The sequence below is a fragment of the Hermetia illucens genome, chromosome 4 (genome assembly GCF_905115235.1).
Source record: "Hermetia illucens chromosome 4, iHerIll2.2.curated.20191125, whole genome shotgun sequence".
Lineage (NCBI taxonomy): Eukaryota > Metazoa > Arthropoda > Insecta > Diptera > Stratiomyidae > Hermetia > Hermetia illucens.
The window spans coordinates 76,383,961-76,411,655 of NC_051852.1; the positions used below are offsets into that span (position 1 = coordinate 76,383,961).

Genomic DNA, 27,695 nt, shown 5'->3' on the forward strand with positions numbered 1-27,695 from the left:
GGACTAGCCCGAAATAATGTGACAAACGGCCAGCTCTCTGACGATGGGAAGGTGTTTAGTTGGTAGTCCCACGACGTACCGAATCGGGAGTCCAACACTGTGTGCGTAAATCCATTCACCTACCCTAATAAAAAAAAACAAACAACATGAGCGGTGAAAATCTTTTTTTTCGCTTTTACCTAAATAGGTAATATTTTTTTCGCTTTTGAAAATACTGGTTCCAACCCATGTGACTATCATACATCCTCACACCATCATGGAATCTCCGCCCACTCGCGACCATCCGATTCCAAACGGTAGATTTTAGACTAGCCGGACTACAACCCAAATTTGTCCAGGATTGTTAACTTTAACTTTTCCCCGAAAAGGAGCGCTTCGCAAAGTTTGGCGATTCGTTTCAGCTGAACCCCATCGCTGCATGTTAGGAAGGGTCTGCCTCGTTTTCCTTTTTCTACCAGAGATATTGCCCTTACAGACTTTCCGGGTGGGATCATACTCATTCATACGGATTAAGTGACCCGCCCACTGTAACCTATTGAGCCTATCGCTCATAGATTTCGTCGTTATGTAGGCTAGGGAATCGTCCATCCTCATGTAGAGGGCCAAAAATTCTTCGGAGGATTCTTCTCTCGAACGCGGCCAAGAGTTCGCAATTTTTCTTGCTAAAAACCCAAGTCTCCGAGGAATACATAAGGACTGGCAAGATCATTGTCTTGTACAGTAAGAGCTTTGACCCTATGGTGAGACGTTTCGAGCGGAACAGTTTTTGTACGCTGAAATAGGCTCTGTTGGCTGATAACATTCATCATCGTAGCTGTTATTGGTTGTGATTTTCGACCCTAGATAGAAGAAATTATCAACGATCTCAAAGTTGTACTCTCCTATCTTTATTCTTCCCGTTTGACCAGTGCGGTTTGATGTTGTTGGTTGATTCGTCTTCGGTGCTGACGTTGCCACCGTATATTTTGTCTTGTCTTCATTGATGTGCAGCCCAAGATCTCGCGCCGCCTGCTCGCTCCGGATAAAGGCAATTTGTACGTCTCGGGTGGTTCTTCCCATGATGTCGATATCGTCAGCATCGGTCAGTATTTGGGTGGACTTAAAGAGGATCGTACCTCTTGCATTTACCTCAGCATCACGGATCACTTTCTCGAGGGCCAGATTAAAGAGGACACATGATAAGGCATCCCCTTGTCGTAGACCGTTGTTGATGTCGAATGGTCTTGAGAGTGATCCTGCCGCTTTTATCTGGCCTCATACATTGGTCAGGGTCAGCCGAGTCAGTCTTATCAATTTCGTCGGGGTACCGAATTCTCTCATGGCCGTGTACAGTTTTACCCTGGCTATGCTATCTGATCTGTTGCTGATTTGCCTAGAGTGAAGCCTCTTTGGTATAGGCCAATGATGTTCTGGGCATATCTTATAGATGGTACTCAGCAATGTGATACCGCTATAATTGCTGCACTGTGTGATATTTCCCTTTCTATGTATGAGACAGAAAATACCTAGTGTATAAGGCTTCATCCTGCTGACTTGTTGGTAAAACTTCCGCATCTGGTGCGGTTGCTCCCTGTATTTTTTTAGTTCACAGACCTTTTGGTTCTCCCAGGCTTCCTTTTGCCGTCTGTGAAGTTGCTTCTCCGCTAGACGGAGTTCGTGATAAGTCTCTGCGCGTGCCCGCGTTCTTTGAGAATGCAACATTACTCGGTATGCAGCATTCTTCCGTTCCGTAGCTAGCTTACATTCATCGTCAAACCAGCCGTTTCGACTTTTTTTACGGCTGGGGCCAAGTATTTTTGTGGCCGTATCAATGATAACGTTTTTCAGGTGGTTGTGAAGATCATTTGTTGATGCTTCATCTCTAAGATCTCTGCTGACAGCGCTTATTGCTGCATCCATTTGCCTCTTATAGGTGTTTTGGATGGCTTCAGCATTCACTCTCACCTGATTGTCAGAGGGGAGTGGAGGTGGTGTCGTAATTCGAGCTCGGAGCACCATGCCAACGAGATAGTGGTCCGAGTCTATGTTGCCCCCCCCTATATTTTCTCACATTCATCAAGGCTGATAAGTGGTGGCGTTCAATCAGCACGTGGTCAATTTGGTTGAAAGTGGTCCCGTCTGGAGAGGCCCACGTATGTTTGGGGACCGCTTTCCGCGCAAAATCAGGTACTTCCAACAACCATTTCGTGCGATACTGCTAACTGAATAATCCGCAGTCCGTTATCATTGGTATCCCTATGTAAGCTATAGAAGCTGACGTATCGACTGAATACGGGCTCCGTCCCTACTTGACTGTTGAAATCTCCCAAGTATGATTTTGATATCATACTTGGGACAGGTTTTGAAGGTCCGCTCAATTGCCTTGTAGAAGGTATCCTTCTCCGACTCTGCAGTTTTCTGTAGGGGCGTGAACGTGTATGGGGCTTATATTTCTAAATTTGCTTCGCAAATGCAGAGTGCATAGCCTTTCGCTTATATTTTCAAAGCCGATAACAGCAGGTTTCATTTTTTGCCTAACTAAGAAAGCTACTCCGAGCACATGGTTTACTGGATGGCCGCTATAGTATATGGTGTAGTTTCTCTTCTCCAGGAAACCGGTCCCTGTCCATCACATCTATTGTAACGCTGTTACATCAGCCTTAGATTGGGACAGGGTATCGGCTAGTTGCTCAGCAGCATTCGCTCTGTACAGGGAGCGCACGTTCCATGAAAAAATGCACAAATCGTTAATCCGCTGTCGTTGCCGGGTTCGTCGTTGTAAAATCCATCCTGCCCGAGGCTCCTTTCGTAACATCGGTTTTCCGTGTAGGGTTGTCAGCCCTACCCAACCCCCAACCTGGAGGACCAGTTGGTACATTTTGTCCCGGTTTAAGGCGCGGGAGACTTGCCTTCAGCCTTCTCCGTCTGCAGTTTTTCATAAAGAAAGAACTCCCAGCGACCACCACGTGGAAGTGGAGATAGGGTTCGGTAGTAGAGCTGTTGGTGTTGGTTCAGCAGGCAGAAATATCATTTAACTTGTTTATTTCCACTCTGATCTACTTTGTTTTTACTTTTCATACAAACAATCTGCTTTTTACTTAGCTAAATTTAATTTTAGTCGAACTTTTTCCTGTCCAGATGGCTCAAGTGGTCGCGCTTGAAATCTCACTGGTGGATTTTCGTGGGATTTTCGATCGTGAATAAGTACCTGAGTCAGGGTATTAATCTCGGGCGAGCGCAATGCTGACCACATCGCCTCCTATAGTGTAATTGTAGTGTATCGTTACGGCCTTGAATGAAGTGCTCTAACAAACTTTAAGGCTCTGATCCAAGTTGATTGTTCCACGAACGATTATTGTTAAACTTTTTCCAAACACTTCATCCTCTCCTTCACTTCTTCACACACAAATTAAAAGTAAATTTATTGAAACTACTCGATACCGTTAGAAGCTGGTGCCATACATTCTTAGTGATTTCACCCACGATATCCACAGTGGAGACACTGCCCGAGCTTAACATTCAACTGACAAATTCCAGTCCAGGTGAGGAAATAGGGAACAGAATCAATGAATATGTATCTGAAAGAAAGAAATAAAACACCTTTTTTTATTTTTCAAACACAGAAAAAACAGTATATTTTTCCGCTTTCGTTTTGTACTTAACTACTTATATATTTTTCATGTTCTTCCACTTTTGCTCTTTTTTACGATAACAATAACTATATTTCTGCTTTTTGCAAAACATATAGGAAAAAAATCATCTCTTATTTAAATTTAGTTCGTATTTGCACATGAATTTGGATTTGTTTGGAATTTCTTCTGCAATTTGAAGTCAATTTCAATGACAGAACTAAGATAAACTCAAAATTTCAGACTAGTGCGGGGAAGCTAAAGCGATGCATTTAAACAAATCGCACTTGCCCGCATGCACAGCTACAAATGCATTTTCAACAATTTATTCTTTTATACTTTTACGTGGTTCTGCTCTTTCCAGTGCAGACAAGGTAAAATTACGGCTGTATTTGCTCTGTAACCTTGCAGGTGGGCTAGCGGTTAGTCTCTCCTCCCTGAAATATAGGATGAGGCGTAGAGATGTAGAGGGTAAATGAGATCTACACAGCAAAGCTTATCGACTGTAAGTGCTTTCAACTTAGTGAGTTGGAGGCAGCTCCAAATGAAACTTATGAAGGTTTTTATCTGCCAGGGATTCTACCTTGTGAATTGACAAAGCCGCGAAAAAGTATACAGAAGAAGTTTGCAGAACTATCGACATTTGAAATAAATTCCTATCATAGAATTTCTTCTTTGAGCGTGTCCCTCTAAAATTTTGCTTCGATAGTTCTAATCCGATCCTTTAGCCTCAAACACGAATTTTCCTTCCAATATGAGATCCTATTTAGTGCGAAAATAGAGCGCCTTTGAAAAACAGGGAATTAAAATCAGGTAGAATAGAATAGAATCGTGATATAGCTTCGAGTAGAAATAAACCTAAAACGAAGGGTTTTGTATAATACTTAATGTAGGGTATATGAATTTTTTTCCGTTTATCAAAACTAATTCCTTATACACATTTGTCTTCCGCATGTCTTCTAAAAAACAGAATACGAAATAGACCACACATGCAAATATATTCGAGAAATTGAAATATACAATATTTCAAAATAAAACGGATTTCCCTTACATGCTTAATTTGCTAGAGCTCGTCTCTCATTCTGCATGTCTACCCACCTAATCATTGATTAAACCTAGCTTAACAGATTACGATTCATTTCATGTTGCAGTATTCTCAGTAGTGTGACCAACCTTCTCCTATTTGCCTACTTTATATTATGTGGTTTAATTTGTTTTCCCGTTAAGATTTGATACAACATACTTTGAATATATAGAATTAACTAACATTTACTACTACAAAGCGGAACGTCACTTAATTGATGTAAAGGTGATGTAGATTTCTTATTTGGCAAATTGCAGTTTTGTGCTGGTGCTGTTGCAGATGAGTTGATGAAAGTGGTTGCGGTGGTATTGGTGTTGGACAATACAGTATTAGCTGCTACACTGGACTTGCTTTGTGACATGGCTAGCTGCGTCGGTGCCAACGTTTGTTGCGATGAAGGTATCGTGAACAGCAAGGACGCTTGTGGGAGTTGGTTCTGAGTAGCCGTCTTACCGTTATTTTGATTAATATCACTATCACTATTGCCAAGAAATCTAGAACCCAAACAGTTACGTAAGATTTTGCCTTTCTCGGTAAATAATACTGAATGTCTTGTTGTGTTCGGTGGCGCGTTACTATGGATGTTATGATTCACTTTGTCTCGCACAATGGATCCACACGATTGAGCCTTGTAAAGCCGACCGCGTTGAAATAAGCCTGGTAGAGGAATGCAGATTTTTTTATGAACCTGTGTGTGAAGGGAGATAATAAGTGAATATTAGTTCGGGGGGAATTGAATAATGTAAAAGTTTAGAAGGAGCTTATAAAACAAAACTAAATTGCCATTCATTCAGATGTGGCTTTAATGTTTTTCCAAGTTAGCAAATGAAAAATAACGATCCAATAATGGAAGTGAAATGAAATAAAGGATTCTAATTACTAGATTTTGTCTCCATATGAGATTCAAGCCTGTTATATTGGAGCTTTAGACGAAAGCTGCTCTAGTGATATTATAGGGTGGCGTCGAACGGAAAAGTGGACGTAAATCGTAAAAGCAAAAAAGGCTTTGTTGTTGCGCGGAAAATGATCATTGGAAAAGATACAATAGAAATGGTCGCTACGAAAATAAAGAACAATTGACAAAAATAAAACTTATAATAATAAATCATAAGCGTCCGCGTGAAATATTGAAAATGTCTACTGCCAGTGAAGTCTTCCTATTTGAAATGCAGTTCAAATCAGGCAGCAATTGTAAGCGGTGGATATATGAAACAACATTTAAAGGAGGGTTAATCAAAAAAACCAAAAAGACTAAAATCGTTCTTACTTTTCTACAAAGAAAAACTACATTCATACTTAGAAGTGGTCCAAACTTCAATTCAAAGTAAAGAGGTCAATTAATTAGGGCAGTTTACTCGTATAAACTTTGGGCTGAAATTTATTTTCGCATTCACGGCCCTTTTGTCGTTTTTCGAAAAGTACAAAACATATATCTCAATTGGACAGCAATTGCCGATTCTCTTCCAGGTGGCACCACCCTTGAAAGCGGAGGATCCGATCAATTACTGTAGCAACACAACCTCCTGAGTGCCCGGATAGCCAAGTGGTTAGAGCACAAGGCTATCGTACGGGAGGTCGCGATTTAAATCTCACTGGTGGCAGTGGAATTTGTATCGTGAGATAATCTACTCCTCCAATCGCTTTCAGCATTCTACAATGACATATATCTCATACCTCTAGCTCTTAGCTTATATATACAGTACTGGGCAAAAAAATCCGGTCAGTTAAGTGCGCCCTACTTAATCTTGCGTAAGTTCGTTATTTTAATTTTAATTGACAAGCAGTTTTTTGTTGTATAAATACAGATGTGAAGAAAGTATTAGCACCGTTAGATTGTAGTTTCTTGCAGTGGTAACTTTTTGAAGTGCATTAATTAGAAAAAGATGCAAAAAACATGTAAAATGAGTGATATCGACAAAGGAGAAATAATTGCCTTATTTCATGAAGATGTAGCACACGATAAATAGCGGTCGTTTTGGGCTTTAGTTAGCCCTCTGTAGCTGACTTTTAAAAAAATTCCGGGCTACTGGGTCTACTGCCCAAAAAACAGGGTTCTAGAAGAACGAGAAAGACTACATCAGTTGAAGACAGACTGATGCGGAGATTCTGCCTGCGGGATCGATTCAAAACTTTATCGGACATTAAAAAGAACTCAACGATGCCATTCGGGCAGAAATTGATGCATCAAAGGTTCGACGAGGAGGAGGCTCAGAGAGGGCGGATTTTATGGGCGACGTCCCGCAAAAAAAACTCAGTAAAGCAGCTGATTTGGCCCGGGAACAGCTCAAATTTAAACCCCTTAGAAAAGTTCTCGGAACACTGAAGAAAAAGGTAGCTGAACAGAAGCCAAAAAGCCAACATGAGCTGGATTTAATCCTCTTAACAAGGTGGAATAACGAAATTGACCTGCAGGTTCTGCAGAATCTCATTTCATCAACGCCAGCGAGGATTAGGGCCATAATTAAGGCAAAAGGAGGTGCAACGAAATTTCAATCAAGCATTTATAAATTTATTGTTTAGCTATTAACTAAACAAAAAAAAAATATTGTGATGCAACGAGTTTTATGATGAAAACTAAACCAAATTTACCTATTTTTCGTAAAGTAGACTAATTTTCAATAAATGTCCCTCCTGAAAAATTTTACATACTTTTTTTTTCTGAAAACTAGTTTTAGTGCACAATATCAATAAAAAAACCTTCATTTTTATTTTTTTGATCAGCTCGATATTTTTTCTGAAAAATCAGATTTTTTTTTGCCCAGCACTGTATATTCACACTGAAATCGAAAAAAAACCGATAGTTCAGAAAATGTACGTTGGAACTCACGGTACATAAATCAGAGCGCTACAAAAGAAGCTGGCTGGGGGGGACAAAAAGATTAAAAAGGTTGAAACCGGATACACGGCGTATCTGAGGGGGCCCGTGAATGAGAGAAGTAGACTGTACGCTGATAAGACAGTTGATGAATACCAAGGAGGTTTTGGACTAGAAAATCGACAACTGACCAGCTATTTACGATCAAACAGGGGCTAGAAAAATGCTAGCAATTCAACATCGACGCTCATCAAATATTCGTTGACATCAAGCAAGCATATGACAGTATTGATCGAAACGTACTGTATAAAGTAATGCTTGACTTGGGAATTTCAACAAAACTGGTAAGCATGGTAAGCATAATGAAAATGTTTAACAGCGAAGGTCAGAGTCAATAATAGCATAACAGATGGGTTTAAGACAAACCACAAATTAAAGCAAGGGGATGGACTGACACCTCTGCTGTTCAATCTGATACTGGAGAAGGTTATACGAAAGTTGTCTATGGACACAAGCGGCACGATGCTCATAAGTCCCGCCATATCGTCGCATATGCGGACGATATAAATGTCATGGCGTGATCTTTTATGTCAGTAAAAGAGATTTTTACAAACATCGACAAGACAACAAATGAAGTTGGCCAAAGAAAATTTGCAACCAAATATAGTCGAAAATTAAGGATAGTATCTATCTTGCAATTCAAAGCCTTTTACATTTAATGCGAATAAGAGGACGAAACGAATGGTATTATATAGTATGCTAAATGCAAAGTGAAGCTTACCGACTGCTCATTCAAAGTCGTACACAAGTCAAATACTCGTGTTATTAAGAGGTTAGGCTAAGACTCCAAAAATTGAATATCAAAAAACTGTATTACTTGATGATAATATGAATTAAAACGAGAAGCATTCAGCATGAAAAAGCCAGATTAGGTTTTAAAATACGAATAATAAAATGGACGAGTAGATTTCTGAATAGGTAAACCAATTCGTTTACTTAGAAATTCTACTTTCGAAGGACGGACTGCCATTTGTACCCAGTAGCGACATAAATACTATTACAAAATTGAACAATGGAAGAATTCCGGAAATTTAAAATTATTCCAGCTTTCACCATGGAGTGGTCAAATAACGAGAAGCATACCACTGTTGTAGCTCTGTGTGAAATGAAAAAAAGTGATGTTTTCAAAACGCTCCGTCCGTCTTTTGTTCTGGTAGTCTGCGTTATTGCGTGAAGCAATTTCATCACGAAGTTCTCCATTGGCTGATAGCGTTGACCCGAGGTATTGAAATCGCTCAATTCTGGGCAGGAAAACATCATCTATATAAAGCAGTGAATAGGGCGCTGGACGTTGGATGTCACTTGTGACGGTGTCCATTACAAGAACAAAGAGGAGGAGCCATACTTCGAACTTTACTTTTCGGATCGTGGTACAGCAATTGAACCCAGCGCACGAGTTCTTCTGGCACTAAGTGTTGTCGTAAAGCATACCAGATGAGTTGGTGTGGCACACGGTCAAACGCTTTCTCTAGATAGGGAAATGTAATGTAAAGTGGGCGATGCTTCTCACGGTGTTTCTCCATTCGTAACCGCGCAGCGTGTATTGCATCCGTAGTTCCGTAATTTTTGACAAATCCGGCTTGATTCACGGTTATTTCAATGATTTCGCGAATACGGTTGTCAAGAATGCGTTCAAAAATCTTCATGTTATGGGAAAGTAATCGGATCGAACGGTAATTTGAAGATTCTGCTGCACTATCTTTCTTTTTCTATATTGGAACTGTGGTACTTTCTTGGCAATCATATGGTGTTCTTCCTTCGTGCATAACCCGATTAAATAATTCATTGAGCCACAGTGTTGGATCTCAGCTCTTCGCTTTCCAGAGCTCATATGCGATGTCCTCAGGTCCTGCCTCCTCGACTTCAGTTACTCTGACAGTTAAGTCCTTGAATGTTTTACGTAGGTACCTGTCCTGGAGACTTAATCCCACGGTCTTCTTAAGACACCGGTCTTCGTAAAACACGGATTGATTTTGTGACCACAATCAAAGCTCCGCTGTGACAAGCAACAACGGTACCAGTCTACACCAAGTGCATTGCTTAGCATTCATACTGGTGAATGCAAGACATACCAAAATCTCTACCGAACTAACGAGTACGGCACCCGTGTTGAAACGCAACACCACGCCGAGGCCCGAAGGTCTCTTCTCGCTTGAGCATAACCACAGCGCCCATGAAACTCCCACTAGGGGGCCTACCGCAAATAACCGAGCTGTACTCAAATACAACGGGAGTTCACCCGAAGTATGAGAGTCCAGGAGTTATCCCGGTTCCAATGGTACCAGTATACCCCTGGTAAGGTTCCGTGGCCAATTACCACTTCAGATGAGTCCCCGTGCAGACTCGGGTCTGATCGCTGTGATTAGGCCTTTGGATCATTCGCCTACTGCATCACGGCCGGCAAACCAAAATGAGTACAGTGTCTCCCGATGCCAACACTATGGAGGTTCTCCTCGATCACTTGGTTTTGGATTGGCCGACAGGGTTGCCGCCCCGTCTTCTTCACCGCCACCTCTGGGCACCCAGTTGCCTTGACAGGTGGCAATGATTGTGGAAGTGGAGGATGAGCAAATTTTTCAGTTGAAGTCTGCGCGAAGTATTCTCGCCATCTATCCGTTGCGGTTCGACGGTTGGTAAGCAAAGCACCGTTCTTGTCATTAACGCAACAGAAGTGTTCGATATCCTGTGTGCGTTCGTTACGGCTTTTGGCAAGTTGATACAGATCTCTCTCGCTATCCCGAGTGTCCAGTGTATCGTAAAGATTTTTGTAATGGTCCGCTCGGATGACAGCGACTGCTTTCTTTGCTTCTTGGTTGGCATTCTTATAAATTTGACAATTGGCCAGTGTTTTATCGTCGAGAAATTTGTGGTAGGGGCGTTTCTTTTTTATTCCAAAGCCAAGTACCCGGCTTGGTTCCACGATTCTTCCGCATTCGTAATGGTTGGTAATCGCGTAAGTGTTGTTGTTGGAATAACGGAGATAAGCACGTATTTAGAAAGTCTAATACTTTCCTTACAAAAACAAGTTGGAATACGGGAAGCTGGCGCTTCTGACATTTTCCTATTCGTACATTGCTAAACACACAAAATGTTCCTCAATATTTTTTGAAACTACAAAAAATACATACATATTATAGACGTAGATATGCTCTCCCTAAACAAGCAAACGTTGCATTTTGCCAAATACTATACTTATATATGCGTGTGTATAAATTGACCATACACAGATTTCCGATTTATTTCGTGCAGAAAAGATACATATGTACATATAAAGTATGTGTATTGAATACCGCTTGTTCAATGTACAAATATATCTATCTGAATTGCCAAGGTTATGTCTTAGGTTATCCCTTAAGCAAGTGCCAAATCTTGCAATTCTAGCATGAACTTAAAGAGGTTTCTGGCAAAATTTCTAAAATGTGGTAATATACTATCATTAACTTTATTTGTGCAGATATCGGAATGGGATGTATTTTGAGGCCCAGATTTCACTGTGATTTTTTTCAGAGTTTTCGGTTAGAAAGGTTAGATACCCCATATGGCTACATGCTGTGAAAAAAAAAATTGCACCTTCCACTCCCATGTATGGGGGCCCCCTCTTAAACTTAACACAAAATGGCACCACTTGCTGTATGTAAAGGGAACACCAGACCACATGCTCTCATCAATTTTCGTGACAATCGGTCCAGCCGTTTCCGAATAAATCAGGTGTGACAGACAAACAGTCAGACGTCGAATCGATTCTAACGATGTCGCTTAATAAATTATTAAAATATTCACTAAAAATACATTAATATGAACAATTTTGAATGTATTTTGATATTGTTCTTAACTAGGATCATGGCTTATACCGTTCAATTCACTATTACACAGTTAAATTTACAGTTCCCACCGCAAAATGTCGAAGCGCTTCTGTAACAATAGCGCACAAAAGTGGTACCACCTTAGAGTGTAATATAAAATCATCACCGAGGGCGATTCCAAAAACACCAAACACCGCAACATCATTGCGTCACCGAAATGATGAAGATAATTATCTTGTGACAAGTAATGTTTTCTAATGTCCACGCTGATCACATTATAAAAAATTACTAATCATCATCATTTTTTTTAATACAGATTACTATCTATCGGTTGTTGAATCCCGAGCCCCCTCGGTCGATATCGACTATTAATATTATGATTCCGTTTTCTTGTTTGGCTTTGGCGTTCAAAAATTATTTCAGGTTTTTGTGGGATAAACTTCAATAGAAAATGCGTACGCTCCTCAGTGATAACTAATGCTCCTTCAAAAGAATCATGAGTGTCTGTTCTTTGCATGTGAAATTTGGTCTCTTGCAAGAAAGGTTTATTCTTCAAACATACACACTTGGCCATACTTTTTTTTTTATAAAAAAGGGATGTGATATAATAGTACCTACTAGCCTAAGTCAATACTACATGCACAACATATAAACTGCACTTAGAAATTTGCTTTTTGAGACAGAAGACTTAGTTGTTGGATAAATGGAACTGCATTTGGCGTGGCTGAGGCTTACACTGTAAGCAAATGTATCAACTATCAGAACACAGGTAAAACCATTTAATACTTTGGAGTAACTTGCTTGAGCGAGTCGAATTCATAAAATTGGTGGCGATTCAGCTAAGAAAATCAAATCAAAATCCTTTAAACAAACTAAAAATATCTTTTAAAATTCGAAAATTATATAATGAATGAAGGAATTGAGAATTATAAAGCGCAATTTCAGATACTGAGCAGCTGTTCCCGGAGCATGGAAAGTTTTTAAAAACTAATTCAATAATTTTGTGTAGTTAATCGAAAAATTAGCATGTATTTCTGACATCAAACATTAAAGCCAGACTTTCTCCTCCCAACGGTAAAGTTAAAAATATAAATGGTATATTATCAGAATATGATGCGTCACAACCACGGTTAATACTACTATGAACAAAGAGACCAATAATTCAAAACTGTGTTATTATGTACAAAATATCTGATTGAAAATGCCATGAGATTGATTGCTAGTGCTGATATAAAATAGGAAATTCAAATACAAACATTGACGAATGACTGCGTGAGATTGTATTTGAAACGTGAATGCAAAAATTGGTTTTTTCATGGAATACTTTTCACTATCGTCCTTATAGTCGTAATGGGCGTTTTTTACAAAGCGAATTTGGATTGAAAGCTGTGGGAAATGCAACATTACGGAAAACTTCGTGTAATAATTTGCCATATCTTTGCCCGAATCGAATGAGAAGCAAGTACCCAAAGTTTTCTATCGGATTCTGCATCACTTTCCTTTCCTCTCAAAAGACACTTTTGGAATAGATTCTAATATTTTAGACTCCGAAGCGTTAACTGAAAAATTTCGAATCGTCCAAATAGATTTTTACCGTATATTAGGGAATTATTATTTACTATTTATCAAAGAAAAGACAATTCGTTACGGATGATTTAAATGGAAACATGTTAGTTGGAACTGAAATGAAAGCAACACGAATGTCAGCACTTTAATCCGAAATCAATGGTTGGAGTTATTTACAAATGGAACTCATGATTTAACACACCAATTGCCTAATACAGAAAATGTCTACTGAACATTTGTGTCGCTTTTGGTAAAACAATTTGAATTTTCCATATTTTCAAACTGTTCCACGGAACGAAAAACAATTGGAAATGAACACGTAACAACATGATTATGTGCACGAGATGGGGAATAATGAATTGTATCTATCAAAACGTTACAAACGACACTGTTGTTATTTCCAAAATGAAAATTACTCAAAACAAAATCGTATTTACCTCTTGTAGAACTTTGCACAAGTAATCACATAATTCTCTTCGGTTTCGCTAGCATTTTGGTAATATACGGCCAAAATTCAATCAGAATTACATTTTTTGCTTTTCAAGTTTAAATATATATAGAACTTCTGAATGTTTCAAATAAAGATAATGAAAAGAACAGACTATTCAAATCAATTTGCATTTTTGAGTTGTCTCTTTCTCCGATTCAAAATTTATTTTCTTGGATAGCGCAAACGACCTAAGCAATAATAGAAACAACGGAAAGTATGCGTAAATAAAAATATAGTTCATATGATATGATTTCTTGGTATTAAATTCAAGCAATCGGGAATGACAATCACAGAATAAATATTCGATTGTCAGACATTGTTCATAGGACGATATCTATTCCCATAATTTCAAGATGTCATTCTACAAAGAGCATTTATTCTGCGATTTAAATTAATGAAGCTACTGAAAATTACCTGAAAGTATCGGCCAAGCATCTTTAACTTCTTCGTAGCCGATGAACTTTTTGATTCGTTCACACGCAGAGAGTTCTTCGTGAAATCCATTCCCAACACCATATCAACCTCGTCATTTGACCCAGGATCAGGCGATATCGTAACCGTACTCGTGCTATCATGCAATGGTGTTTGAATGACATCGGCTTTCTTGATAAATCCGTGGAACAGACGTGCACTTATTCCCTTTGGTTTTTGGTGGCAATTTACATGAGTTGCCGCTTGCATCATCGACGCCGGCATGCTGCTATTCATTGCACTGTGGCTGTTATTGCTCATGTTGTTATTATTGTTGTTGCTGCTATGCAACTGGCTGGAAGTGGAATTACTAACTGGCGGTAATTCTGACTCTTGAACTTCGGTTATACGGTTCAGCGATTGGCTCTCCCGTAAGCGAGTCTCGCCCGCCCTTCGTCGTCCGGCCCGATGCCGCCGGAAAACGATTGGAGGCTGATCAGTCTTTTGACGTCCATGGGTTGCACAATTAGAATTTTGGTTTGTTGTATGGGTCGTAGTCGATCCGGTACGATCACCAGTTGTAGTCGTCGTCGCGGCCGGAAGAAGGTACATACCCGACGACGAACCATTTCCCCCTGAAGCAGCAGCCGTTCCCTGATCTTGAGAATCGCTTGAATCGTCGTGTGAATCACGACGCTGGCTCTGAAGCGGTTTTGATACATCATTTACGTTAATTTTGTGAACACGCTTTTTTCGTGATTCCGAGTCATCATCGGATGCATCCGAACTACTACACGATGGTGTTCGACTCTTGTGGAATTTTGATCGCCGTTGTGTAGTCGGATTACTCTGATTTGCCCGATTGCTCGTGAAGTGTGAACTTCGAACAACTGGACGGGGTGTTGTAGTTGCACTATCGGAGGAACCAATATCTGTACCCTCCTCGAAAATCTCATTGAGAGCACGTGCTCCTCCTGTTAATATTGCATTTGGTCTCGTTGGCGATGGCATTGTTTTATATTTTGGAATTGCGTTTGTACACGACGAGGTTTGTGATGTCGCCGAACTTATGGGAATTGTGATAGTCGACGAATCGACTAGAAATTTGGTTTGCGTCACATCTGCACGATGATGTTGTTCAGTCTCGATATTTTGGTGATCTACTGAATTAGATCTCTGTCCGATATCATTTAATTTACTATTGTTATTACTACAATTATTTGAACTACTATTCAATAGTAGCTGTTCCTTACATCTATTATTTTCTACTAATTTTCTAGATATTCCGCCGCTTACGCCTCCTAGACGGTTTCTCATATTGATTAGATCCTTATTGATTGGTTTCAGACCACCGGTCGCACCGCTAAGATATTCTACGTTTGTTCCAGTCTCTAAATTGGCTTTTGTTGATGATGAATTAGTTGGAGCATTCGTTGACTCCTTTTTTAATCTTTCTGCTTCAGGGACGCGATCTTGTATAGCTAAATTTATACGACCTTCCGAACGAGAACCTCGTCTATTTAGTGGCGTTTGAAGCTCATCGCGATTCGAACTTGGTATTTCGTCTTCGTCGTCCTCCTCTTGCACAATACTACATTTTCGGCTTCGACCGCCCTAAAACAAAAATATTTCAAATTCATAATTACAATGCGTCTTTTATCGAGCTAAACAGAGTTTACTTACAGCAGTCGATTCCGCACCAGGCGTTCTTGGAGTAAGTTGATTATTGCTAGGTACTAATAAATGATTTCGACTATCTCCCGACGATTCTCGATCAGTACTGTTTGCTGCAGTTCGAGTGCGCGGTGATAATCTAAAATAAATAAATTAGGGAAAAAAAAATCAGTACAATCTGGTACGTGCGAATCCCTTTCATCTGGTTAATATAACAATTCCCTGAATACATTACCTTGAGCAAGCTCCATTCAAACATTCCACTATTCAATCAGTTCAAAATACAAAACCCACTGCACAAAGTCATCTGGCATCAAATGTTAGATACATTTTTTGGCATTGGATAACCATTTTTGATTTCAAATTAGTACAAACATTTTTACAGCCTAAACTCCATCAACTTTCATTGGTTATTATTATTAATTTTAGTTTCCTAAACCATAGGCTTCAAATTTACTTGAATCATATAAGCACAGAGAGAACCACAGAAAGTGGATATATCTATACAACAGAGCTAGAAAGTTTAACGTTAGAAAAACAACTTCTTTGTAGGAAAAAATACTTAAGGTAATGTTTAAATTAACAAAACTTTGAGTTCCCAGAGTTAACTTAGCCAGAAAAGCTTTAGAAATCATATAGAGATCCACCTTTATAACAGGTAAATGAGTAAGCAAATAACCTGCCAATTTCGTTATTGCCAAACTGTAGAAACAAGTTTCTACAATCTGGAAACCTGCACATATTTTCGATACCGAGCGAGGCAAAAGCACTTCTTCTCTCAATTTCAACAGGGAGACAATAGTTGGATAATCCCCCAAATTTGATCAATTTTTTTTTAGAAAATAGTTTATTCCACCACAACACGAAATTTTTAATAATTAAGTACCTATTTTCCTTCCTAAAAAAATACATTGATAAATGTCAATTGCGTCCGCTGGTTCCAAATCTGTGTTTCTCCGCTATATGGACTTAATGCCCCCATATTGATCCAGAACCATTCGTAGGAGATGACTACCCAATTCATTTTATAGCTTGAACCCTTTGTCCATTCTACTTTAGCATGTACCAAGCGATCTTGAATGAAATTCTAACTTGATGTTCATGTCAAATACCAACGCAAGAACTGATTAGCAATGAAAAGTGAACTTTGCTCCAGAATGATCGGCATTATAGATAATGAAGGAATCTTACTGGCAATAAACGGTTCGTAAAGTTACTATTCATTTATAATTGTCGACGAATTGTATGCCTCGCAAGTGAATCAGACCAAAATCCAATCCCCTCTCTTCTTGCAGAAAAAACATTTTTGGAAATTAGATTACAGAAGGAAGCACCGATATTTAATTAACTAACCGCAAAGGATTATTCTAAAATTGTCCATAAAGGAAAAAACTTTCCTAATCTCTTAGGTATTCTAACCCCAAATCGATTAAAAATAGTGAAGATTTGATTTGATTTCTCGCCAAATTAATTTCAATGCAACATTAATATGAAATGATGTTAAAACGTTATTTACGGCCATCACCATCCACACATTTTTTATTAAAACAAGCAGCGAAATACTTACCTCTCTTCTTACTTAAAAAAAATATTAGCACAGAACTACACAGCCAAAAAATCAACGAAGGAAAAGAAGGCGCGTAAATAAACCAGATGAAATAAGAAATCGAGATTTCCGTTACTTCCTTCATTCTAAGCACAGTAATCTGTTTTATTTTACAAGCAAATTAATATAAAGTATAGTACCGAAGTCTAAAACTAATAGTGTAAGTGCTAGCTACATATACATTTAAAAGGTTATTTTGTGTCTTAAGAAATATAGGTCTACTTGCTATGCATCTCCCTAATTTTTGCCATATATAAAGTATGTGTCATTTTCTATGAAAACTTCACTTTGAGTAAAAAATCAAAGAAATATCTGCAAATAGATCTCGTCTAGTAAAAACAAGCAAAATATATAAAACTTTTAGAAAAAGTGTTACATATTGAGGTGACAATGCTTCTTCCTGATTTTCATCGCCAGGCATTTCACTTTAGTTTCATCCCGTTTAGATTCTTTTCTTCTTTTCCTACTTTTTCTGTGCATCTGATTTCGTTATTTTCTCATGTGTTATATATAAATGTCAACAGTTTAAGTTTTCTGCAAGTAATATTTGAGAAAGAAAACCATGCAAAATACCATGCGAAAAAGGAGTCAAATAGAAAATGAAAAAATAAATAAAAATGCCATAAGGAAATGTGTGTGCTATCAAACTATCAAATTAATAAATTAATCTTTGTGCTCTCTAGATAGGCATTAATCATATCATAGTTATGCTATACAAATGCATTTGTGGGTGGATGTGTGTAACTTGGTTTATAAATGCTAAATGTATGGTCGATTATTATCAAACTTTTCATCGGTTAGATATTTTTTGCTGGTACAGCTCTCTGAGTTTAACCCACCTGGACGTGGACGATACGGGCAAGGACAATTCTGGACGACGTTTTTGAATTTGATCTTGTCGCTGTTGTCGAAGTTTACGTTCGGCAAGGAGGAAATACGTAGCAGTGATGTGATTATATTCATTTCGATCTAAGGCACTGCAGAATAGATAAATAAAGTTAGTTACTGAAAACATTTCTAATACAATATCAAACTATCGAACACAACTTCTATTTACAGCAATTATAGGTACGGAAAATGCGCTTTCCCTGCAATTGATAGTTTAACATTGCACTGATTGTATTAACTTGTTTGGATTTTTTCTCTGAATATCACATTGTATCACCATTTACTTGCCTGAAATAATAAAAAACTTGTTTGTTTCGAAAAAGAAATAACAAGTTTTTTATTATCTCTTCTTCTTCGAGAACTTGTTAGCACTGATGAAGGGAACAAGTGGTTCCCGAAATATCGGTATTTGCAAGAATAAATATCCACACCAACGAAAAAGAAACAACAAGTTTTTTATTATTTCAGATAATTAATCGTTGCAAACACCGCATAATTTCGCTCAGATCATTTACTTTTCTAGATTCAGCTAACAAATTTTGTGAAAACAAGCTTCAAACACAATATCTTAGGTAAATATGCAAATATGCAGCATATGTTCAGTTCAGATAAAAATTATTTTTTTATCAGTTTATCACAAAACTTACTCTAGAATCTCCTCTTTGGTAGCTATGTTACCATTCACCATCTTTTGAATAATAAGCGTATGATCTTCATCACTAACTTGTTGACGACTCACAAGTGGCAAATATTCGGGCACAGTATCTTGAGCACCTTGCGTTAACCAGCTGTTTTGGGCGATTGCTTGCAAGGTGGCGCGTTTCTCAGGTTCACGAACAAGCATAGCTGCTATCAGATCGCGACAACCAACCGACACATGCGATGGCATTGTGTATTTGCAGTCCATAATCATTGTAAGCGTTTCCGAATCATTGGCTTTCTCGAATGGTGGAGTACCACAAACAAGCATATATAGAATTACGCCTAGTGACCAGACATCTGGAAGGTGTAAAGGTGTATTAGTGCGTTAGAAAACATGCCGAAACTCAAAGTTTGTTCCGTTAGTACAAGGAATCTTTACTTACCAACAGCCGGTGCATCATAAGAATCACCGAGGAGAATTTCAGGTGCTGAATATGCTAAACTACCGCATGATGTTTCTAATTTTTGGCCGGGACAGAATTTATTACTAAAACCGAAATCAGTCAATTTAACTACACCTAGTTTTTCAAAAAACACAACGTTTTCGGGCTTGAGATCCCTGTAAAGAAAATAAAAATCAAATTGATATTCTAAAGGTTGCGGAAAATATTATGAAATTAACGCAGGAAGGCCAAATTTGATGTGTGTAAGAATGGAAAGGATTCCAATTGTGCCAAAAATTAATAAATATGAAAAAATGTTTATTCCCCCCCGTTTTACCATGTTTCGAAATTAAGCTTCGTGAAAAATACCATTTTATACAAGTTACAATAAACCGCTCACAATCTGATGATGAATTAAGGGGGTCATCCCGTCTGTCGGATCGGCGGAATCGAACTTTTTTCGGCATCAATTGTATCTAGATATAGTGTAGAATATATGGGCAAAGTTATTTTTTGATATTCGGGGTCGTTCGGAAATTATAGTATTAAACACGTGATAAGTCACATGCTAGATTTATGTCGATCCCCGTAATAAAACGCGTATTTATCATTCCAAATTATGTTCGAATGACTTCGTTAAACGGACAAAAATTGAAGCCAAGGCTGTACATGTCTTTTTTGAAGAAACCTAAGGTTTATGAACTAGGTATAGCAAAGTAATGGTCAGTTAAGGTTTTATGGTTAAAAATCGCATTCTACTTTTTAATTGCGGTTTTCTCGAAACTGCATGTTGAAAATCGGCTGCCACCATAGCCCAAAATCTATCCAACGAAATTCTTTGAAATTTTCACGACTTATTCAGAACATATTTCCACTGTCCGCAAACTATAGGGCCTACAAATAAGTTCTGTCGGTTTTTTTTGTTAAATTTGAAGCTTTATTGTGAAAAATTGGTTATATATTGATTGTTCAAAGTATTGCCCATCGCTAGCCACAACTTTCTTCCATCTTTCAGACAACTCATAGATACCATCGCGCCAAAAATTGGCCTGTTTGGCCGTTATCCACTCATCGAGCCATTTTTTGAGTTCGTAGTAATTGGAGAAGTGCTAGTCAGCCCAGTCATGTTGCATTGACCGGAACAAATGGTAATCAAAAGGAGCAATGTCTGGAGAGTACAGCGGGTGGGGTAGGACTTCCCATTTCAATGTTTCTAGATATGTTTGAACGGGCTGTGCAACATGTGGACGAGCATTGTCATGTTGCAAAATAACTTTATCATGCCTTTGCTGGTATTGCGGCCGTTTCTTCTTGAGTTCGCGGCTCAAACGCATCATTTGACGTCGGTAGAGGTTGCCGGTGACCGTTTCGTTCGGTTTTAGCAGCTCATAGTATACCACACCCAGCTGGCCCCACCATATACACAGCATGATCTTCTCACCATGAATATTCGCTTTGGCCGTCGACGATGCGGCATGGCCGGGGTATCCCCACGTTGCCCGACGCTTCGGATTATCGTAATGGATCCACTTTTCATCGCTAGTAACTATTCGATGCAGAAAACCCTTCCTTTCTTGTCGTTGGAGCAGTTGTTCGCACGTGAAAAAACGGCGTTCGACATCTCTTGGCTTCAGTTCATACGGAACCCAATTTCCGACCTTTCGGATCATTCCCATTGCTTTTAAACGGTGGGAAATGGCTTGCTGAGTGACTCCAAGTGTTTTTCCAAGTTCTTGCGTTTGCGATGGATTTTGGTCGAGCAATGCCTCTAATTCTTCATCTTCAAAAATTGTTAGCCGTCCGGCGCGCTCTTCGTCTTCCAAGTCAAAATCGCCACTTTTAAACCGTCCAAACCACCTCTGACACGTTCGCTCAGATAGAGCATGGTCACCATAAACTTCCACCGAAATGCGATGACTTTCGGTTGCTTTTTTCTTGATGAAGTAGAACTCCCCGCAAAAACACATTATTTGGTACAAAATTAGCCATTTTCGTTGATGAAAAAAGTATTGTTGTTTACACTTCAATTAAATAATTTATACTGACGTTTGTGCCTATTGACAGTAGCTTTCCGATGAATGTTTGGAAATGTGGTTCAATGGAATAAAAAACAAGCTACGCCGTCTATTGTGAAAACCGACAGAACTTATTTGTAGACCCTATAGAATAATTGCGATCCATTCAGAAGTTTTTTTTATTTATCAAAGAAGCCTTAAAAAAACATCAAAATTCACAAAAAAAAGTTTAACACGGCACTAAAAATTTAGCTTTTAAGATTTTTTAATAATCCTAGTTTGCGGACTGTAGTTAAGTCTGTACGTTAAAATGCCGTTTACTTTTTTCTTTGAGAGGCAGAAGAAAAACATCTATTTTTGGAGATTGGTGTATAAATAAATAACATTTCAATAACCAACTATGCGATCGGGCTGGAAAAATTACAATGCGCGCTCAAGATATTAATAAATCTATGGTGAAAAATTCGCATTTGTATCTTTATCCAGTTCTTCACAAAAAAATTCTAAAAAAAAATCCAAAAAAAAACGGCCTTCACACGGGTAAGTATTGCAAAAAGTCCAGACTTTGTACGGCACGGACCTAATCTTAGTAAGGAATCAGTCGATAGTCATACAAAAGTGGCACATCAAGTCGTTAATGCCTTCATCCTAGAGTGATGGTTCAATGACTATCTGTACAGTTCATATGTTCAGATTTTCCAGTTTCCAAAGTACGTGATTCTGTCATCGTTCCACGATATTTGCAAAAAGATTGACGCGTGGTTACGTTGATGCTCTTTATGTTCAAATTAGATACATAACCAAGTACCTGCTTTCTGATTTTTTGCGCAAATTAAGCTGGACACTTTAATAATATCGCATGTCTTTCTTCGAAGAGTATTTCAACTGAACTATCTTGATTTGACGTCGGATACCAGTCCACTTAGCTGTGAATGAGTACCTGAGTCAAATCAGGGTAATAATCTCGGGCGAGCGCAATGCTGAACACATTGCCTTCTATAGGGTACTGTAATCCTGTAGTGTACTGTTACGATCTTCAATGAAGTGCTTTAACAAATTTCCAGGCCCTGATCCATTTGGATTGTTGCGCCAACGATTATTATCATCTTAATTTGAAAGCTGTCCCGCTCAATCATCTAAGGAAATGAGTGGTAATCGGAGAGAATGAATGGAAATATGCGGGTCTTATCTGATTATCTCCATTTACGATAGATTTTGAATTTTGTCCCCACTGTCTTTCTAAAAAGTACGTTAGAGAAATACTAATGTCTAGACTTTAGAAAGAGAAAACGTAAGAATTATTGGAATGCTTTTTTGTTAAGGTTTTGTTTGTAAAACAAAACCTTATTAAAATCGGTTTACCGTCTGTCTGTCTGTCCGTCACACGCATTTTTCTCGGAGACGGTTGTAGCGATTGGCATCAAATTTGGTAGAAAGGTGTGAACGCTCACGCATATAGTGAGTTACATCCTTTTACGTCGAATTTAAGGGGGGGTCCCCATACATGCAAAGGAGGGTGCAAATTTTTTTTCATCAAATATAGTCATGTGGGGTATCAAATTAAAGGTCTCGATTAGTACTTTTTGAAGCCAGTCTTAGTGTTGACATTTGTTGAAAAGGTGGGGGGTGCGGAGGGTTGAAAGTGGTCATTTTTTTAACGAACCCAGTCTCAGAAACTACCCAACCGAAAAATCTGAAAAAAATCAGGGGGCTGTCACTATATGGTGCCTAGGCTCCGAAATACCCTTCATACCGATACCTGTTCAAATAAAGTTAATAATAGTACATTACTATAATTTTTAGTAATTGACAGGAAAACCCCCCTTAAGTTCACCCTAGAATCACAATATAGGCTACAGCATAGAGCATGGTCCTGCCAAATTTGGTGAAAATCGCACTATTACTAACAAAGTAATACTAGGTCAAAGCTGTCGGTTCTCTGCAAATTCGAGACTATGAATGTCAATATCACTTGAAAGTGGCTGTTTTCACGTAATATACGCATATTTTACGTGCTACATGCTAATGGAACAAATGCACACCCAAATCTCTTTATAAAAGAAATACACAAAACCTTTCATACCTGAAGCGTCCAGCTTCCGGTTTCCCGACTTGTTTACTTTGTTTATACCGTAAAGAGAAAAATTTTAACTACCTGATAGCAGACTCATTTTTCCGAATAGCTCATACGGGGGTTCAGAGAACTAAGCCGCATATTACATTCAATATCAGTTGAAAGGGGCGCATTAAAGCACTTACTTTGCGAACTTGTTTGATGGTAAAGGATTTTATAAATACCCAAAGTCTGCAATCTTCGACGGGTCATCGCACTCTTCCTACAGGCATTAATGAGCAGAATATCGAGGGCGTGGGACAAATAAGCGGTTAGATGTGGTCTTCTATTTGTAGTTAAGTCTAAAATTGATAGACCAGTAGCTTACTCCAAACTACAATATTATTTTATTATGTATATATATATTTCGGGAGCAACTTACTCCCTTCGTCAGTACAAAGCTACTGTGGAACAAATAGTATCTCTAGAAATTGTTGCTTCTTCCGATGGCGGCACTGAGCTTGCGTTAATTGCACTTTTGTTGCTCAGTCCAAAATCTGGGAACTCAATATCAATATCCAGTTATGGTTGTTCTTGGTAATAGTTTCTGTGTATAATTGTATGGGAATAGCACATGGAAATTGACCGCTACTGCTACAATATTCCATTAACTCATGTCTACTTCGTATCACCGTGATACTCTGGCCTAAGACAATATCAAACAGAGAACTTCGCCGGCGTTCTGACTAGATACCGATGGACTTGTTGAAGTTGATTAAAACACGGAAGTAGGAGTGAACAGGTTATCTATTTTGGATTACGTCATTCAATGAAATTCACTAGCCAACGATGGTCTTTAAACTTTTCAGATAATCTTCACCATACTTGATTTCGATGTGACTTTTTGGTGTTTAAAACGTTAAAAGTACGAGTCTCACTGGGGCGCCGTAAATCACACTTTCGGTTATTGTCAAGGGCACCCATATTAAATTCGGCAAATCATAATTGAATTCTTATATGAATTGGTTTCAACATAGGTTTCGCTATTCGCAAAGCATATTGAACGTTTCAATTTTCATGCAAAATTTAGCAAATCCTATTCCTGGTCACATCTAGCTTCAGTGCTAGTTTTATTTCCACAAAATTCTTTTTGTTATTCACTCATAAACGTCGATTACTCCGCTTGTGCCGGTCATAAGTCGATGATTTTCGACCACTTCGCTTCATAACACCATAATTATCTAGATCTTCATTTTAGACATATACCAGGGAAGTGGTTAACCAGTATATTTCAATCAACTAACGGTACACATAACGGATGCTGCTCGAATGATTTTTTCCCTTAAAAGTGAAGATGATGTTAAAAAAAGCAGCTGCAGCAAATAAACAAGTCGGGGAACCGGAAGCTGGGCGCTTCAGATATGAAAGGTTTTGTTTGCTTCTTTGTGAGTATATTTGAGTGTAGAACTATCCCATTTGTACGTAGCCCGTTAAGAATATGCATTTAGCATATCAGATTTAGTACTTCGGGTTGTAAATTTACACGGTAAAGACAACTTTGAGCTACTGTAACTTTGTTACTAATAGTATGATTTTGATCAAACTTGTAGATAATATGCTTCATATTATATTTCATACTACTCCCAACTTTTATAACTCTAAGATAAATTTACTCAATTTTCCCAAAAATATGGTAATATATTATTATTAACTTAATTTGAACAGATATCGATATGGAGAGTATTTTGAGACCTGGGCACCGTATAGAGGCAGCTTCATGATTTTTTTCAGATTTTTCGGTTGGGTAGTTTCTGAGAATGGGTCCGTTAAAGAAATCATCACTTTGTACCCCTCCCAATCCCCGCCTTTTTAACAAATCTAAAAACTAAGACCGGCTTCGAAAAGTGCTAATCGAGACCTTTCATTTGGTACCCCACATGGCTATATTTGGTGAAACAAATTTTTACACCCCCTTTTTTACATGTATGGGGACCCCCCTAAATCTCAACGTAGGAGGATATCACTCACTGCATGTCTGGGGGTCCACAGATCCCACCTTTTCAACAAATTTCGTGTCAATCGGTATAGCCGTTTCTGAGGAAAGTGCCTGTGACAGACAGACAGACATTGAACCGATTTCAATAAGGTTTTGTTTTTGTTATTATTATTATTTATTTAACAGGGTGTACATACTTTGCGTTCATATCTTACAACTAATGTAAGAAACTTTCAATTACCTTGAAATTTTTTCTAGAAGTGTTTTCTTAGATAGCGCATCTATCCTGAATTTGTTAAATCCGGTAATAATTATATCACCTACAGCATTCGTTTGTTTCAAATTGTTCATTTTTTCAATCGTTCATAAATAACAGAACCACCAAAAACTTAGATAGTTTTTTATCAATCTAATGCATAGCGCATTACGTACAGGTTACCTAAAATATTGTGACGAAAACCACTTTGGGGAAAATGTGTGACGTGAATTTGAATTGGAGTAATGACCATTAGCCAACTCACCAAAATTGTATAACAGTAGGACGAGTATTTAGTTAGTGTTAATCGATGACTCTAACGTCAGTAAGGAGACTTGTCAAAAGCGCAAAGTAGTTTTCTAGTAAAGTATTTGCATGCCTTTCTGGAGTGTTCCACGGCGTACAAAAAGGCCGGAAGTCCGCCGACAAAGTCAGTTGAGTTTCATAAGTAAACACGTCGTTTATAAATACGCCTCGAATTGTAATATTTGAAGAAAGTCTTCTATAATTAATTGTTCAGTACCGTTAGTTATAGTTATAGAACGGGTTTTTGTTTGGTGCTACGCAATCCAGTGATACGAGCAGAATTATCAAAATTACGCAGCGCTTTCCGTCATTTAGCGGGCAAAGCGCCATTCTTCGGGCGCGCGGACACTGTATTACGTTCGCTTTGCATGAGTTGATCTTTGTGTCACTTTTAGTCCAGTCATTAAAGCTGAGAATCGGGTGCGACCTCCGAATTCTTTCAGTCAAGATCAATTGACATGAAATTTGAGTTGGGCGTAGAGGGTGGCATAAAAAGAGGATGTATGGGTAAAGGAGGTAAAAAAAATTGGGGTAAACCACACTTTTTCCCGAAACTATGCACTCTATATTTACCAAATTTTCAGAATTTAATGCAAGGTCTCAAATACAGAGGGTTCTCAGGGGTCGGCTTACTTCAATTTATACCTCATTGTAAAGGTCAAGCACTTTAAAAGAGCTTTAGGTCAATTTATACTAAATGTTACTGGTCAAATAACCTTGAAAATATTTTCTTAGACATTACGAATTTACGCAACTCAATCCATATTGTTTCCACAAAAAATAAAAAGATTATTCTTTTTGTTATTTGATATGCGTTGTTTTATGCTTAGTATCATTTCTACATGAAATGCATGGCTCTCAAGTTATTTACGAAAAAGCGTTGAAAAACCAATTTCATGTCAATCGGTGTTGACTGAAATAATTCGGAGGTTCAAAGCATGTGTGGAATGTTTCCTAAATAAGACACTTGTTGACCACCGTATTATAAAATCCCAACAGTAACAGTGTCCGGATAGCTGAGTGGTTAGAACACAAGGCTGTCGTACGGAAGGTCGCGGTTCAAATTTTACTGGTCGCAGTGGGGTTTGTATCGTGATTTGACGTTGGATACCAGTCGACTCAGCTGTGAATGAGTACCTGAGTCAAATCAGGGGAATAATATCGGACGAGCGCAATGCTGACCACATTGCCTCCTACAGGCTATCCTGTAGTGTACCATTACGGTCTTGAATGAAATGCTCTAACACACTTCAAGGCCCTAATCCAATATGGATTGTTGCGCTAACGATTATTATGAACAGTAACTGTATTATTATCTCTTTACTAAAAAAATGCATGGCACTTGCAGATCATAAACGGCTTTGTAAACATTGTGATTTTATTTTCATATAAAATTAGAAGAAGAATGGTGTTTGAAAATGGATAGCAATACCATCTGGACTCGTACCTCAAGTTCATTTCCACTTCAAATTAAAACTGAACGAAACAACGATAAAACGCATTACGTGCTGAGAGTATCAATTCAACTGCTGGACTTTTCAATTTATACGAAGAACTGTATGACTGGCAATCAATTCCAAGTAGCATTCAGACAATCCCATGAAAATCTCGGAAAGAAATTAATTACACATTACATGTCACTGGGTTTTGACCTTCCTACGTCCACTCACTGATTCATTCACTCATAAATTACATACTTATGTGAACTTACCTGTGTACAACATGTAGCTGATGACAGTACGATATTGCCCGCACAATTTGCCTAAAATATTCTCTAGCTAAATTTTCAGATAGACCGCCTTCATGTTTCATAATGTAATCATAAAGGTCACCCCCATCGCCTAATTCTAATATTAAGTAGAGTTTGGTTTGTGTGTCTATAACTTCATAGAGTCGAACCACATTTGGATGTTGCACTAGCTTCATGCATCTGCAAGGAAATCAGAACAACAAAGTTTCATTATGGTCTTATAGTCCAA

General features: G+C 38.4%; 1 protein-coding gene across 6 annotated transcripts in view; it reads right to left on the minus strand.

Moving 5' to 3' along the window:
• Window positions 1-3,580: 3,580 nt before the first annotated feature.
• Window positions 3,581-27,695, minus strand: part of LOC119656113 (serine/threonine-protein kinase MARK2) — a 115,429-nt gene continuing 91,314 nt past the window's right edge. For 2 of the 6 annotated variants that reach the window (XM_038062431.1, XM_038062430.1), the window contains 8 exons: window positions 27,428-27,646; window positions 19,091-19,266; window positions 18,653-19,004; window positions 17,957-18,094; window positions 15,521-15,650; window positions 13,841-15,451; window positions 13,374-13,421; window positions 3,581-5,380 (listed from right to left, as the gene is read on the minus strand). In XM_038062431.1, the coding sequence (XP_037918359.1) occupies window positions 4,871-5,380; window positions 13,374-13,421; window positions 13,841-15,451; window positions 15,521-15,650; window positions 17,957-18,094; window positions 18,653-19,004; window positions 19,091-19,266; window positions 27,428-27,646 (3,184 nt within the window). In that variant the 3' untranslated portion in view covers window positions 3,581-4,870. Of the gene's footprint in view, window positions 5,381-12,836; window positions 12,930-13,373; window positions 13,615-13,840; window positions 15,452-15,520; window positions 15,651-17,956; window positions 18,095-18,652; window positions 19,005-19,090; window positions 19,267-27,427; window positions 27,647-27,695 lie in introns of all 6 variants that reach the window. The other 4 variants (XR_005249995.1, XR_005249996.1, XM_038062432.1 and 1 more) reach the window with 4 other exon arrangements.